Source organism: Osmia bicornis, chromosome 9 (assembly GCF_907164935.1).
Source record: "Osmia bicornis bicornis chromosome 9, iOsmBic2.1, whole genome shotgun sequence".
In the NCBI taxonomy this organism is placed as follows: Eukaryota; Metazoa; Arthropoda; class Insecta; order Hymenoptera; family Megachilidae; genus Osmia; species Osmia bicornis.
In genome coordinates, this window is record NC_060224.1 from 7,074,410 (window position 1) to 7,090,646 (window position 16,237).

At 41.6% G+C, this 16,237-nt stretch overlaps 2 protein-coding genes across 7 annotated transcripts in view; one reads left to right on the plus strand and one right to left on the minus strand.

Moving 5' to 3' along the window:
• Positions 1-1,289: 1,289 nt before the first annotated feature.
• The window catches only part of LOC114874409 (double-stranded RNA-specific editase Adar), a 75,790-nt gene continuing 60,842 nt past the window's right edge, over positions 1,290-16,237 (plus strand). Inside the window, exon 1 of one of the 2 annotated variants that reach the window (XM_029183646.2) lies at positions 1,290-1,367. The gene's annotated coding sequence lies outside the window, so the exon portion shown is untranslated. Of the gene's footprint in view, positions 1,368-2,849; positions 2,919-16,237 lie in introns of those variants that run through there. The other variant, XM_046286974.1, reaches the window with a different exon arrangement.
• The window catches only part of LOC114874411 (dopamine receptor 2), a 50,008-nt gene continuing 35,131 nt past the window's right edge, over positions 1,361-16,237 (minus strand). For 4 of the 5 annotated variants that reach the window (XM_029183654.2, XM_029183653.2, XM_029183651.2 and 1 more), the window contains 2 exons: positions 9,964-10,048; positions 1,361-2,921 (listed from right to left, as the gene is read on the minus strand). In XM_029183654.2, the coding sequence (XP_029039487.1) occupies positions 2,811-2,921; positions 9,964-10,048 (196 nt within the window). In that variant the 3' untranslated portion in view covers positions 1,361-2,810. Of the gene's footprint in view, positions 2,922-7,717; positions 8,024-9,963; positions 10,049-16,237 lie in introns of all 5 variants that reach the window. The other variant, XR_006829646.1, reaches the window with a different exon arrangement.

Below are 16,237 nucleotides of genomic sequence, written 5' to 3' on the forward strand. Positions count from 1 at the left end.
TTTTATTATAAAGGACAGCATATTGATAGACACATTGTTTCGAAGGTACTTAAGTGGTCTCGATAACGTGGCTTTCGTACATGAATCGATAGTTTTTTTAATGTACGCGTGCTATTTACTTAGAAATTACATAGTACATGGTCTCCGTTTTCCTTCGCATTATTTATATCGTATATACAGGCCAGGGAAATTTATTCGATCCCTTGTGTATGCGAATTCCATACATTATCACGTTCTCACTGCTACATACGTACAACAAATGAATAACTCGTTACACTATTTTACGTGGCGCAAGTTTTACGTGTATTATTATATGGAGCATCGAATCTTTGGATAGCCAAGAGTTTGTATGTATACACAGAAATAGCTTCTGGGAACAGTTTTCCTCGATGAAGATGATACATGAATTGATTAATTATCTTTCCCATTATTCCATGCATTTTGACACAACAAGAATATAGTTTCAGATTAATTGTATTAATTGAACAGTATCGAGCAAAGAAGGCTTCCTTCGGGAGAACAGGAATTTTCAAAACCTTAATTTTGACAATATTAATATTAATAGTGATTTAGATACAAAATAATATAATTTTTAATGAGTAAATATTATAAAGTTCAATATATAATTAAGAAATGTAACATGGATATTAATTCGAATACTCCCGCAAGTGGTGGGGGGCCACAAGCCTATATGTATACATATATGGGACTACTCCTCACGTTGCCATTCTCCTCGTGGCTTCATACAGAGAGAGGCGAGAATCCGGCGAAGAGAAAACTTTTTGGGTCGGGTTCGTTATTTTCGAGCGATATCGTTATTTTTCCTCAGGAAGTTTACCGTGCTCCCGCTGGATACTGTACAAGTTACTGTAGAAAGTTATGAAAGAAATTTAAATTTGGCGCCCTAATATGGTGTGCGAACAAGACGCCCGCCGAGTGACGTTACTAGTCAGAATACTGTTTCCGGAGTAACTGTAATATTCTTTATTTCATTACTTTTGTGTAAACGTCGTAGTCAGAAAAAACAACAATATTTTTCAATGTTTACTGACGTATCAGTGTTTGTCGATAAATATTATTATTTAAAAATTCTCAAATATTAACCATCTTACAGTATCTACACTGACTAGCGCAGTTACGACGCCGACCAATTGCACGCAGCACGTTTCGCGTCAGTAAATTTTTTCAAAAGACGCGATTAATTTGGCAATCGGTTGTTTTTTGTGTTTAAAAGTGTTTGACAAATGAATATAAGCGTGGACAGTGTGAAAAGTGATTCGGACAATAGAACTGATTGGATGTGTATGAAAATTCAGCAGCTTTTGGACAGCACGAGCAAAGCAATCTTCACGGCGTGGTTAGCCACGGTAAGTGAATCATTCATTTCGATATCAGACATTTTTCCATTCTTTTTTTCCCATGATTCTGCTTATGTTTAGTCTTACGCGTAAAGAATAAATGTAACGCAGCTAAAAATAAGCGAATTCAGAATCGAAACTGAATCATCGATAGATTTTTTTTCACATTTATTTTATAATTTTTAGTATGACGCTTTAATACGACAGGATAGAATCAATACGTAATAATACTGAATTTATTTTTACTCGAACAAGCATGTGCGTGTATTTCTGTTGAGCACGCGCATTTTTACAATGTTTCATACATTTATACGTTTTAAATAGTTAACTTTACGATATTCTAATATTTACAATTACATGGCAATGTTGTATATACACCGATAGATGCATGTGTTAACTTTCATAAAAATAATACAATATCGCAAAAATATTCAGCGCCATCTATCAAGTAGACGAGGAAGTATTATTTCTTGATCGAATAAAGATTGTCTATCACGGTAATCGAACGGAATTGATTCGTAAACAAGCAGTAGGTTAAACGTTGAAACGTTCAATGATTTGAAACAACGCGTTCGAAATTGAACTTGCGACAGCAAACAATCAACCACCGTCAATTATTTCGAAATAATGTTGTTTAATATTACCTAGTCTACGACCTTGTTATTGCATCCGTTGATTAAGTTACATCGGCCTTGGTACTTGTTTCACGCTACATTAGTCTTGTCGTAAATATGCACGGGGAACGACTACGGCGATCAATTTCGTTCGACGGCTTTCGATTGTCAGTCTTTTCACCACACTCGACTCCCTTAGGAACGGGACGTATAGGAGCAAAGAAAAAAAGAAAACAAGAAAAAAGATAAATGACGTGCAACGTACGCAAAAATCGCCGCGATGTTTCTTGCTGCACCGATGTTGCATCTGTCGATGGAACGATTTATGGTTGTTAGCTAAGAGGCTACAAAGTGTCGAAGATATCCGAACGTAAAAACAGAAACGACCGATTTGGCTCGATTTACGGCGCCGTCGTCCGCAATTCGATTCCCTAGATCCTTTTCTCGTCGGAGGTACAAAACGCGAAACTATGTTGCTTCTATATACATATACAACGAGCGAAACAAGGGTATAGCGTGTTTCTCGTCACGCTGCCTCATGGTCCACTTTTCGTCACGTAAAACTCGACGATAGGATAATAAATACGTAAGGGTGATTTCGTGATGTCTCCGCACGAGCTCTCGGTTTGTCCTTTGATTAGAAGGAAGAGGGGGGGGGGGGGGGGGACCGGTGAGCTGTTGTCGCTTCGGGATTCCATTTAGTTTCTTCCTGCCTTCTCGACCTGAACCGTTCGTAGGAGCTTAATCCAGGTTTAAATCGAAAATTAGTCTACAATCACGTATCCCGGAAACGGATCGCGCGTTCGCGACGAGGCCCGGGTCGGGCCCCCGTGTGACGTCACATCCCTCCGCTGGGTAGTCCAGTCGCGACTCCACCGTCGCTACTCTGACTGACGCTGCTGTAGCTGACGCTGCTCGCCTGGCCGCCGGTATTCGCTCCGGAAACGTACTGTAATCAGAATTATATTTTCAAAAAAGATTTGTCGTCATCTTTCATCGTGATCGGTGTGTGCTTTCGGTGCGAGTACGTGAATAGAAACAGATTCGATTGATATGTCGTATTAAAGATAGTCGTATAGAGGTAGGATTAAATCTTATACGGATTAGCCAGGTAAACAGGGATTTAGGTCAGTTGTTTCTGAGAAACGCTTATCGGAATTGTTGATACTGTGATGTTTATCTTTATTATTTACACGTGGGTAGTACAGGGAAGGCAACTCTTCTCTCTTGCAATATTCTAACAATTTGATTATTAAATATAAATAGAAATTGTTAGTTTGGAGTCTGAAAATTTGTCGGTTTCATCGTGAAACACTCTGTACATTGGAAGTAACTACTAGCTCGTCGATAGAGGAAGAATTTCTGTAGCAATGGAATGAAAAATGATAGCGAACGGTAGTAGATACATATACGGGCGTGTCGGTTAATGCTTTTCGTGTATCAGGATAAATTATCTTAAATCGTTCGGGTGCCGTGTACCGAGCGATATCGATGCACGTATGCCCGCATCACCTACTTTTCCATAATCCTGCTTGCTTCATCATTGAGAGCGATGCTCTATCTTTCCATCGTGTTTTCACGGTTTATCACAGATGACCCGGCCCATTTTTACCCGCGAAATTGGAGTAACATTCATTTCCTGTTTTCAATAGAATGTACCCGAGATATAATCTTGCCTTTGTTTTCCAATCACTTTCGACTGGAAGTACATTTTGGAAATGGATCACTTCGAGGAGCAAACTTATCGAAACTTTAATTTCCACATTTTTTTAGCCATTCACGTATCGATCGATCAGTTTGTTGTATAGCAATGTTTCCTCGGATTTGTCTTTTCACTTTTCCTCTTGGAAAGTTTCCAATTGTTGCGATGAAAATGCTTTTAAGTGAAAGATAATACCCGCTTGATAATGTTCGTTGATTAAATGTAACGGCACTATCGCTTCGTAACTTTATCGTAATTAATAGCAATAACCATTAACGAAGAGTTAATAGATTTTCAGAATTGCATAAATTTGAAAAATAATAAAAATAGACGAGGGATTCGGTCGGACGCGACAATGTTGTTTCGTCGGTTCGATCTCAAGGGGTGGTTGGTGTGTCAACGCAAGAAGTTTCCTTTTCCACTCTATTGAACACGAAATTCTCCAGAGAATTCTCTACTAGATCGGGTTTCTTGTTTCTTTCTGCTTCTCGATACAAGTCTTGTATTTCTGCGATAGTCCTCCGGTGGATTAACGGGAAAGAAATCGAATAGATGAAACGTTTATATGAATTTTTGTTATTAATTATTCGTGCTAAATCGATCAGTGAAAGCGCAAGATGGAAGCGATTCTTGTTGAAAAATTCCTAATTGAGATACAGCCTGATTTAACCTCGAACCGTAGCAAAGTCGACTTCCGATGCTACTCGAAGCTACTCGAACCGTCTAATTAGCGCGTCGCGAAATATTCGAGAGGATCCATCGAAGAGTCTCTCTAGGAAACTCGATCGAATCGCTAAAGGAAGAAATTTTCAAGCATAAAAAAGGAATAAGCAGAACCGCGGGTATCGCGTTTTCAAGCGCATTTACTCTTGCCGGCTAATTAAAGTAAAACTTTTTACCTTTTAATTACGGTTCCTACGTTATTCGCGATGAATATTTTTCCTCTTCGTCCATGAGTCGGGCAACGACGAATCCTCGCGCAGGGCAAAATTATCGAGCAGGCTGATGTTCAACTTTAATTAAATTCCTTTACGCGACCGAACCTCTCCTTGCCCTTCTGAAAATTCCATCGAAACGAAACGATCGGTTCTATCCATCGACCCGGTAATTAACTAATTTCGAAGGCAAGTTTCGCTTGTTCAGCTGCGAAGTCGAAGTGCAATGAGGTTTTTACGCAGATATCGGTGCCCTTTTAGCCGAATTACACTGTGCCCTTTTATCCAGAGACACTTTGGATCTAATATGGTATAAGTTGTTCGCGGTAAAACGAACCGAAAAGTCCTTTACCATTTTCCCATCGGAGGCTTCGTTCACGAGTTATAAGCGGTAGAAAGTTGAATCCTCGACTTCCGGGGTACCCGTCTGTGGCGCCCCGGAAGTGGAAGAATCAATTTTTAATCGCTTATATCTCGAGAACGAAAGCGCGGATTACAAAATGGTAAAGAACTTTTCGATTTGTTTTCACACGAAGAATCTTTAACTTTTATGACAAAAAGATTGAACAAAATCAGCGATTTACAAGCTTAAGTCCTAATGGAAGTTCGAGTAACCTGGATGAACTTGATAAATCTCTGTTGGACCATTGGAACGAATCGTCTTCGTTAGTTTTTCTTCAAGAACCTTTATTCCGTGTGTCTCTGCGGAATTCCTTTTTTCCTCGACAGGCCACTAATAAAAGTCACGAATGAAAGGGATATCGATGCGGTAAAAACGGGGTCGTGATAAAGTCAACGTTCCGTAGGGTGTCCGTAGTAATCGCGTGACATAGGATTGATGAGGATCCTTACGAGATTTATATCTTTTTTCTAAATTGTTATTTCGGAAACGACGGAACGAAGAGAGTGGTTGGAAAAAAAAGGCCGAGGACGTGGAATGACCAGCACCGCTCCGTTTCCGACGTTTATATCTCTTCCGGCGACGGACGTGGCTCGTAACTCATGTCCCCTTGTTTTTTCGGGGCTTCCACGGCGACATTGCGAGCTCTTCAATTCTCTGTTCGATTCCTCCTCGCCTTTCACGAGGAATGGCACGTTGTCACCGCTGGTTTGACAAGTTTTAAAGTTTCCCGGAAATCGTGTTAATCCATCGCATCGATTCGCGATACGTCGATCTCGCGGTTGAACGTCGGGCCATCGGTGATATCCGGTATCTCGTTTTTTGAAACCGCTCTGCTCGATACGAGAACGTACGCGAGATGGGTAACTCGATTTGCTCGGTTCTTTCATTTCCTTTTGATGCTCGGTTATTTATCTATCTGTTTATTTAATAGAGGAATCGGATCAGATGTTTGAATTTGAAGCAGATGATTGCGAAATTTTCGAATATCTTGATATGGATATCATTTTTAAAGTGGAAAGCTCGTTTCAACGCTTATCTAACCATCCATGGAACCATTGTTTCAGGTTGGTTTAAAATTTCAAATAAAAGTATCGAAGTTTTTATAGAGGTGAATAAGCAAGCCTTATGCAAGATGTCGTTGTTTCTAATGAAATAAGATAAGAGCAAAACTTAGAGTTGGAGAGAGAGAAAGGGGTAGTTTGTTCGTGAAATAAAAGTGGAAATGGATCGTAAAGGGGATTATGATTTCAGCAGGCCAACGGGACGAGTTAACGTGAGCGAATAAACGAGCTAGCTCGAGCTCCGAAACGGCCCGGATGCACCGGTGATGTATCGTTCCAGTTTGAAGGTGTAATTTAATCGTTCCATTGGGTCGATGAAAAAAAAAAAGGAAAAACTAAAACAAACTGGTTTTCGAAAACAAAAAGCTATGTTTCATACGCGTATCCGTTCACAAACTTCCGAAAGTAACTAACTGCGATTCTTGTTAACACTTTATCGACCGAAAATCTATTAACTATATACATATATATATATTTTTATACAGTCGTTCGTTGAGTTAAATGTTGAACAAGAAACGATGCAATTACATTTGCAAATTAGTAGATATGCACTTAGCGAACGAAGAGCGTGTAATCGGTTAATTTTATTTACCTTCCACCAGCATTCGGTGGAAGAGGTTTCCATTGAATCTGATTTCACGGCGACACGATTACGCGTTAATCGAGCAGCTGCGTCGTCGAATCAGGTTTTCGAATTCGTTACTAGAGAGGAAAAAAATAGCTTCTCTTATCGCGCTGTTTCTCGCGTGGGTGATCCTTACAGGCTCGAATCCGGATGGATCGATTACATTACGCCAGCCGGTAATTTAATTTACCAGTCAGTGATAAATGGACGAACGACAAGCTCGAAACAGGAGCGAATTAGGTGATTGATTTTGAATCGTTGCCAGTTCTCTCTGTTGGTCAACGTGTTCGATGATGAATTAAGCGAACGGTCATTCCCGAATTTTCACGTATTAATTATCCAACTATTTTCATCGTTTAATTAAAACTAGTCTCTGGATGGTATTCCAATCGTCGATGAATTTTCACTGGAGAACCATCGATACGTAGGAGAACGATGGTTCATCATTGTTTATCAGCCGGATGTTATTCCCCCGTGAGCTATACGGTATTTTTATTATACCCGTTGCATTTTTTCCTCCTTCCAAGGACCAACACCCTCGGGAATATCTCTGTTCTTTATTGGTCCCCGGTCGATTTCACTGCTCTTTCACGAACCGCTCCCTTCAACAACAATATATAGAATGCAGGGGGCTGTTAACCGAGGAAAATGCTTCGGATTCCTTTCTCCAGCCAATAGATCCCTTTTCAACGATTTCCTCGATAAAACCATGCGTTCGTCGACACAATCGTCCATTGAGAAATTCACGCTAACCTATCGTCGCTTTGTGTATTCCCTTTAAAGGGAAAGTAATCCCTTTCGATAACTTACGATTCGTGAAGAATGTACAACAACGAGGTGGTCGAGACAAAAGGTGCAGAAAGAGTATCTTGCAATTTTAGGTAATACTGATTAAAAATAGTGCGTTCACCTAAGCATTACAAAAGACACGTGCTGCTCGTGCAGGTGCGAGTATGTACAATACTTGTTCTAGCGTGTCAGTGATTGATAAATCCTCTAAATTCTTCTAATCAACATACCAAAACTATATATGATTACGGGATGGTGATAGAGTCCTTCTCGTCGATAGGTATCTCTCTTTACTAAATGTGTCTCCGGGCGATTACAAGGGACAGGGTTGTCTCGGGACTGACGAAATTTCGATGCCCAAGGACGGGGGGACAAGAATGAGATACTAGAAAGATGCTTTCGAGTAGGTGTCCAACGATTCCAACGATTCCAACGATATCCCATCGTTAAATGTAGGTTTGCTCGCACGAGCTCTCTCGGCTCCCTCGAACGTGGTGCAACGAGTACGCGGAGTAGTATCTTCCGGATGCGAATCTCTGAAAAAACAGTATTACACTGGTGGGTACTCTTGCTGCTAAAATACCCTTCCAGCTTTTCATAGTACTTTGGATTCTTTGCGATTGCCGGTCGTCCAGCATCCGAGTAGCTTGATGGTAGTTCAAACTCGTGTTTTCGTTCTAAAATTTCGAGTACCAAGATGCTACACGTAATCTAGTTGTACGTAACAAATCATACAATTAAGTTCTACGAGGACGTCTAATAGGATAATACTTCTAATACATCAACCGTTTGACTCGAAAATGAGATTGTTAGGAGGAGGATAAATCGGGGACGAGATATTGCAAACTACAAAGCAATATCATCGGGGGATAGTAGGAAATTTTGCGCCAGTATATCGGCGGTTGAGCGTAGACGAGATATTTAATGGTATCTGCAAAAGCAGGATACGTCGAGTTCTGGAATGATATGCAAATGGAAGGCAAACAGCGAATCTAATTCGTGGAAATTGGATTCGCGTGTAACGCGCACAGACTACGTCTTTCTTTCCTTCTTACTTGTCCTCCCAACTGTCTGTCTTGTCGAACTCTCTCAACTTTTCCCTCTTAACAAATAAGAAAAGTTTCTTCCGAGGTGCGTCAAGGGAATGGACCAAGTTCCGGAAAGTGCAAGAAACCAATATGTTTTCAGACCTTAGTATATCAAACAGCTCCGTGCCTTTCCCCATCGAGCATCATCCCTCGTGAACATTAACCATTTAGGAATTATTTCGAAGATTCGACGCGCGCCAGGATTAAGAGTATCTTTGAAATTGCTCAAATATTTCGCGTACAGATATATGTAGGCATAGACATCCAATTTGTGCTCGAGAAACGAGGAGTTTCGAAGCAAAAGCGGTTTTATCTAACCAACAGAAAGGAAACGAACGGACCGTACCGGCATGCGAAGCGGAACGCAGATATGCTGCAAGTTATTCAAGCTCTATTCGAGTAGCCTTATCTGACAGAAAATCTTCTCTGAGAAACGGTCAACTTGAAAACTTTAGTAATCGGAATAATAAATCCTTTCTTCTTGGCGAATTTTCAACCTGACTGTATGCGATCGTTGCTTTCGCGTGTTCCCTTGACCCTTTTATATTTGGCTCGACAAACTTTCCTCTCTAAATCGAGCTAACAACTATTTCATCCTCGTTACAATTAAATTTTCCTACCGATGTTTCCTCGCTGAAATTCTAATGGAATTTGTACGTAGCTGGATCGTTCTATTTTTGGAAAAATTACCGATCGGCGTACATCACTTAACTGTAGCAAATATTTTATCGCGATAACGTCGGAGTGGTTCTAAAATAAAACCGTTCATCAGAAATTCATTGATATCGACTAGTGAAAAAAAGCACATTCGTAGCGACGATTAATAAAGAAATTACTTGAATGAATAGCATCATAATCCGCAAGGGGTTGAATAACACTCGGAGAGAGTTCTCCCTTGCAAGAAAATAACGATGCAAGTTTATTACTTGGTTCGTGTATACGCATCGGTGGGTTCGACGAAAACTACCCTATCGTAGAAAGAAAACCTAAGCGTTTCCTTGTATCGTATAACTTCGAAAGAGTATCGGCAGGGTAGGAGTGGATCTAGGTTGAACGTAGAGCAAAACGTCGGCATAAATAGTGGGACTATCTTCGATGTGTTCTCTCAAATACAAAGGAGTAATCGGTATCCGTAGCTCGGTTCCAAAATAAAGGGTGCCTCGACCTCTCGCCGAGTCGAATACAAAATACGATTAACTAGCTATCGCTGAGATAACAGTCTGCTACGTGACTCGATCGTAATTTATCCAATCTAAGACAGACTTGTGCGTTTTACCAAGAATAAGGAAACCAACGTGAAACCTCTTGTACCCTCGACGTGGGCGTTTTCCAAGCGAAACGCGTACACGTGGGATCTTCCGCAGGAAATACGAATATTTTATACTCACTTGACTTGGTTTACATCTGAATGCGGGCTGATATCGCCGTCTCATCCGTCTGGGACAGCAGGCGCACAAGATTCTCACGAAAGCTCTGCAAAACGAAAGGAAAACTTTGTTGAAATTCGACAGGGGTGATGTTTACGACTATCTCTCCGTAATACACAGCCTCTCGGGATACTCTTAATTAATAATAAGAGTTGATATCAAAATCTTACCGAATCGAACTTTAGTTCTATAGAGGAATAAAAGTTGGAGGGAAAGTTAAACTCGAACGTTTCATTGTGTTTGCCGGAAGCTAATTACCAAAACGATTCGAGCCAACTTTCCGTCGAGAAGTTTCCCCTCGAATCAACTCCGATATTTGAAAAGATTTTTCGAATCGCTCGAGCGACAGAACGCGGAGCCAATAACGCAACCTTCGCCGTAGGAAAATGTAAAACCTTGCTCGAAAGTTGGTCACATCGTCGACTGCTCGCGTTTTTAACGTCAGCATCGCATGACTGAGAACGCTGTTTCGAATATCGCGCGCAACTATTTGCATAAGCCACATCACGGTGGAAGCGTGACATGCGACCTCTAATACAAACATCAGAATTTCATTTTCCACTCTATAAACAGTCTTTCTGAAAGACCCCGTTCGGCTGGTTCAATTTCAACTCTGACCTTCCGGCGAAATGAAATTTTACATTTCGTAATTATGCGCAATGTACATATTTACATTGTCGTTTACATATTTTCGGTCAAAGCAACGCAACGAAGTACTCGATTCTGCGGTACTTTATGCATAAAGTAACGATAATGTTTAACGATGATCAAACGTCTTTTAACGATAATGTTACAACTGCACGGTCATTCGAAAGATACGTATCTACCAAAGTACACGAAGTACTTGGTTATCTCGTTCTCGAACAAAGTTACCGCTACCACAAAAGTCGCTTACACCTTTGTGATAGTCCAGTTCTGGATCTGTCGTTGCTGAAGTTCCGCAGAAATGTCGATGTTTCCAATCCATTCTCCACCTTTAACTCCGTTCATCCTCGTTCTCTGCCACACCGCTTCTTCTATCATGGTACCTCAGAGCTACCTCGAACTATATCGTCAAGAAACTCCAGGAAGAGGTCGTGGATTCATCGTCGAAGACGTGGCGGTTGATCAGCGTGAACGGGAAGAATTCTCAAAGTCTATCCCTTGTGTCAAGAGTTTCTTGACAAAGTACATAGAGAAACCAGCCTGGACTTCGTTCATGGTTCTGGACGGAGATAAGAACCTCCAGGAGTTTGCCCACTCGCTCGCGACGAGTTTGAATTCCAAGTTCGCGTTCTTCAAGCCCTCTGCTGATCTGGACTTTGACGTACTTCAACCAGCATTCGCTACGATCCTTCTGATGTTGAACGCAACCAGCCTCGAGGATAGTTTCTACGTATTGAAGCCCTGTGATCGGGGCTGTCCTTTCGTCTGCGTACTGAAGATCACCTTTCCAGATGAACAGACTTTCCTGGATCAATCGGATATTCTGATTCAGTCCATGTGGACGAGAAGAATTTCGAAGGTGATAGTTTTAGCAAAGGTTCGCGATACGATTCTCGCTGCCGGTAGCCGAACCTTTCAACCGAATCAGCTCTGCGTCCCTTCGTCCACCGTTGTCTTGGACGAATGCAAAGAGAACTCGTGGAGCAAACTGAAAAAGATTCGCGCGCCAAGATGGAACGAGTGTATCCTGAAGGTGGCCTACTTTGACAAATCGCCTCAAGTGATCACGGTGAATGGTTCGGAACATCTGAAGGGGTTCGAGGGAAGCTTGATCGAGGAGGTGATGAGAGGGCAATGGATTGATCGGGAGAAGGTCGAATGGAACGACAACACCAGTTTCGCGGAACAGGTACAAATGCTTCTCTACGATGACGTAATGGCTGACCTGGTGGTAGGTGGAATTCTGCAACAGTCTAACGACGAAATTGGTTACTCTTCCACCTACGACGTGTTGAAGGTGGTCTGGCTAATCCCAAAGGTACCCAATGTATCCTTGAAAGGGTTGATTCAGCCCTTCGATTCGTACGTTTGGGCGGCTGTAGGTGGATCCTTGTTGCTCGGCGGTGTTATCAAAACCTTCCTGAGCCGTGATTTATCGTGGTTGGACATATTTGCCTTGATAATCGGCGTGCCCACCGTTAAACAACCCAGTAAACTCTCCGGTAAGATTCAGTACGTCTCGTGGAGCATATTTGGATTGTTTCTAACTCAACTGTACGTGGATTCGCTGGCTGATCAGCTGATTAACGTGTCAGACTTCAAACTCGAAACCATGAAGGAATTGGTGGATTCGACGTTCCAAATTGGAGGTACAGCGGCGTTCACGAGTCTTTTCGAGACATTCAAGGATGTCGACGAGAGTCTGTCACAGATACGCGAGAGATTCGTCACGTTCGATCAGATTACGTATCTGAAACAATACGAGGACCTGTTGGCGGGAAGAAACAATTCTTTCGCTTTGGTCATCGTGTTGAATTCCTCGCGCAGCCATGCCATCGAAACCGTGCACTCGTACACCATAACCACCGAGCCGATATGCAATTTTCCACTCGCACTGGCCACGTGGAAAGGATTTCCGCATCTTCAGCGTATCAACGAGAAGATCCTGCGACTGATCGATTATGGCTTCCTGGATTTTATGATCAATATGGCGATTTCGAAGGACGCGTTCGCCATGTTCGCGATCGCCGAAGACGAAGCATACAAGACGGAGCTTCATTTGCAACAATTCGTTCCAGCTTTCCTTCTCGTGATCATGGGATTCTTGGCTGGATTTATTCTACTTATTATTGAAATCGTTTTTCACCCGTCTAAGCTTCTCGAATAACATTCAATTGTTTTTGGTTAAATAATTAAATTTGTCACGCGCGACAAATTGTTGCCGTTCTTGAGAGAAGGACGAACGACTGGATATCGTTTAACCATAGATTATCGGCTCTCGCTTCTATGAATTATAGACGGATATTGGATTGCGGCTGAGCGGACGCTCGCGCGAGTTAGGCGTGCTGTAACCTTTCTGTCGAACCCGTCAAAGTAGCCGATCCGTGTCAAGGACATACACGATACTCGAGTAATTTGTGCGGTGACATCGTTCGTTACCTGTTCTACATCCTGTGAAAGCGGCGAACAATGAAAATCCAATAGACGTATTTAATCGGACGCGATGATATTCATGCCGTGCGTCGCCGACCTTCCGGACGAATTTTTAGGGAGCCGAGAAGTCGAAGCCCAAAAACGATAACCTGTGTTAACGCGAAAGAAAGGCGAGGATATCCATCTTTCCCGATACTTAATTTCGTCCCTTGGTTATATCGAACTCGAAAAATAATCCCCGTCCGGTCGTTCACTGGCTTATTCACGATCGAATCAGCTGCCATTCGAAGCCGTGGCTCGTGATCGAACTCAGGCAACGTTCTTGACCGAAGACGATCTATTACTTGTCGTAAAAAGGAACGTCATTTCGGTGAATCCGTACGGAAGAAGGGAAAACGAAGTCGTAAAGACGTTCCCGGCGAACGAGACGATATAATGAATTACGCTGGCTGCTATTCAACCTTACAGCCTACCAACGGATTACCCGCCAGCGTGATTATCTTTTTGTTTTCGATAATCGACCAGGGTATTAAGTTTCAATTTCGTCGTCACTCTAAATCCGTACGTTTTCTCGATAGTGGCCTTCGTCTCGTCGTTGAAACCGACTTATGGCGTCGGGCATTAAGTCGAGCATCCCCCATTAGCATAGCGTAAAGCGAAGGAAGCAACCGAGGAAAATTGCTGGAAACGATCGTCGCATTTACGTATCCATTTCTATGCTCGTTGGATTCTATCGTTTGCCCGTCACCGGACAAACGAAACTACATTATGTCGTTAATGTCGTCTCTGTATATCGCGGATAAAAATTGCTCAAGACTTAACGCAACGTGGTAGATAAATTTCCAAGCGCAACAAAGAACGGGAATTCTTATTTTCATTTTTATTCATTTTTAACCCTGGAGAAAAAGCCGGTGTCGTTAGCGAAACCCGCGACTGTTTTCTTCTAACTTTCTTAATTTTAGAAATATGTAAATGTATTTCCGCGAATTTTCCTAAGTTTTTTTCAACTATATACAGTGGCGGGGGCGAAAGTAGGTTGTAGGTGAATGGTTAAGCGGAAAGATCCTCGGCTTTAAGAAATGAAAATGAAAAAGAATTTGTATAAAAATGATGTTGTAACGTTAAAGTTAATTTGGGTCGAAGCGATGGAAAGATATCTTGTCTGATTCTTAGTCTCCTGTTTGTATACCGGGTAATCGAGTCTCTTCTCTGGGTTTCAACTCCTCTCTCTTTGAAATTGAAAGAAGTTGTTGAACCTTTGAGCCGGAAAAGCGAGTGAATCGCGTGGAAAAGCAGGTCGAAAGGAAAGCCGCCTTTCTGGAGCAAGGGTTTTCGCTGACGAATATTAATATCGGTATGTTTCTCGCCTTGCACCGGTAATTGCTGACCCTTATTACCTGGTACCGCTTCGAATTACGAGCTTCTGAACTGGTGCACAGCTGAAGCATGCCGTTTTCAGCCGGCCGCAATTTCGTTGAGCTTAACAAATCTAGTTAACTTGCTATAATATCATCGACGCCCCTCTGTTTTCCAACTCCGCCATTATCGATACCCCTTTTCACCACGAAATTCCCGTTAAATCCATCCACCTTTTTAACCCTTCTACGGTCGAATTTATCAAAAAGCTGGCCATCGAATTAGAACCACTACAAATTTTCAGCATTTTTCATGTTTTCCGTAAAATTAAAAGGCCTGTTCAAATTGTAATGATATAATAATTTCTTAGCTAATAACATTATTAACACATGTTAATATCTTGTATTTCCACCCTTTCCGGCATGCTTCGTACGTTGCTTTTTATATCTTTTCCCAAATATCTGTAATTTTTATTTTCAACTCAGATTATGTGGTGCTTGGGGAGTTGTAAACTAGTCTTTTGAGTAGGCTTCAGACAAACACTTGCACGACCCTAAATCACAATAGTAACAAATCTATTGATAATGTATACATGATTATCAATGTATTTAGTAATAATTTGAATGAGCTAAGACAATCTTCCATATATTCCATAAAAGTGAAATTTTCGTACGTGGTGCGCCCGAAAATCTCTAAGAATTTATAACTTACCTATGGGAGCTTACTTTCGAAGCTTAGAACTTGAAATTTCAAACTTTTGTTGTGTATTATCTATTAAGGAGGCTGTGTATAATCAAGAAAGAATATAAGATTTTACGATCAGGATCCTGTTTTATCTCAATTTTCTAGTCGCAGCGGTTTTAGAGACGGATTATGTATTCGCACGATCCTATCGGCTCGGCCGGCCATAACGGAAAGGAAAACTGTTTCCGTGCTCGAAGGGAAACGCGACGGAACTTCGTTTTCGACGCTCCTTTATCGCGTTATCGTTGTTTGCTAAACTTGTAAAAAATGAGTGGGTCTACGTACTCGGTTGAAGCGAAAATCGATCACCCTTCTTAATTTTATTCCACTTTATACGTATCGTACAATTTTCAGTCGTTTATTTTACAATATTTGTATACATTCTCCAACGAATCACAATAAAGGAAAATGTATGACTTTCTCTTTGTTTCGCTAATTATATAATGAACGCCTGGTGTACAGGATAATCCGTTTAACTCGCCATAAGGGTGTATAATATTTTCCTGTTTAGTGGTCTGTTGTTATTGCCCGCAAGCAGCTGGTGACGATAAAACCGAGCCGTTGTTAAAGCATTTCGAAACAATTTATCGTGGCGATCAGCATTACAGAATTTGTCGGTCGTCCGTGAAAATTCATCTCCAAGAACATTTGTCAAATCCGAAGGCGAATTTGGATCGCGCCAGTCGATAACTTTATATTCTACCGTAGCTGGCAACTTCCTCTCGGTATCCTTGCTTCATCCCTCTGTCACCACCCCTTTTCGAACCTTCTTTTCCGCTGGCGTGCATCGAAATGCCAACGATGCTACGTATGTAGCGCGGACCGGAAATGCGTCGAATCACGATGGATCGTTCCTCGGAGGGACACTTTAAATCGTTTCTCGCATTGTTCCGCTTGAAATCGTTTACACCAGGGGTGAGCAATTATTTTGGCTCAGGAGCCACTTTGTGGAAGCGAAGGTTAGCGGAGGGCCGCACCTTTTAAAATGATTGCATTCATTAGTTAACTTTGCATTTCAGAAAGGTACAAATTGTACCATAAAAATCAATAAATATAT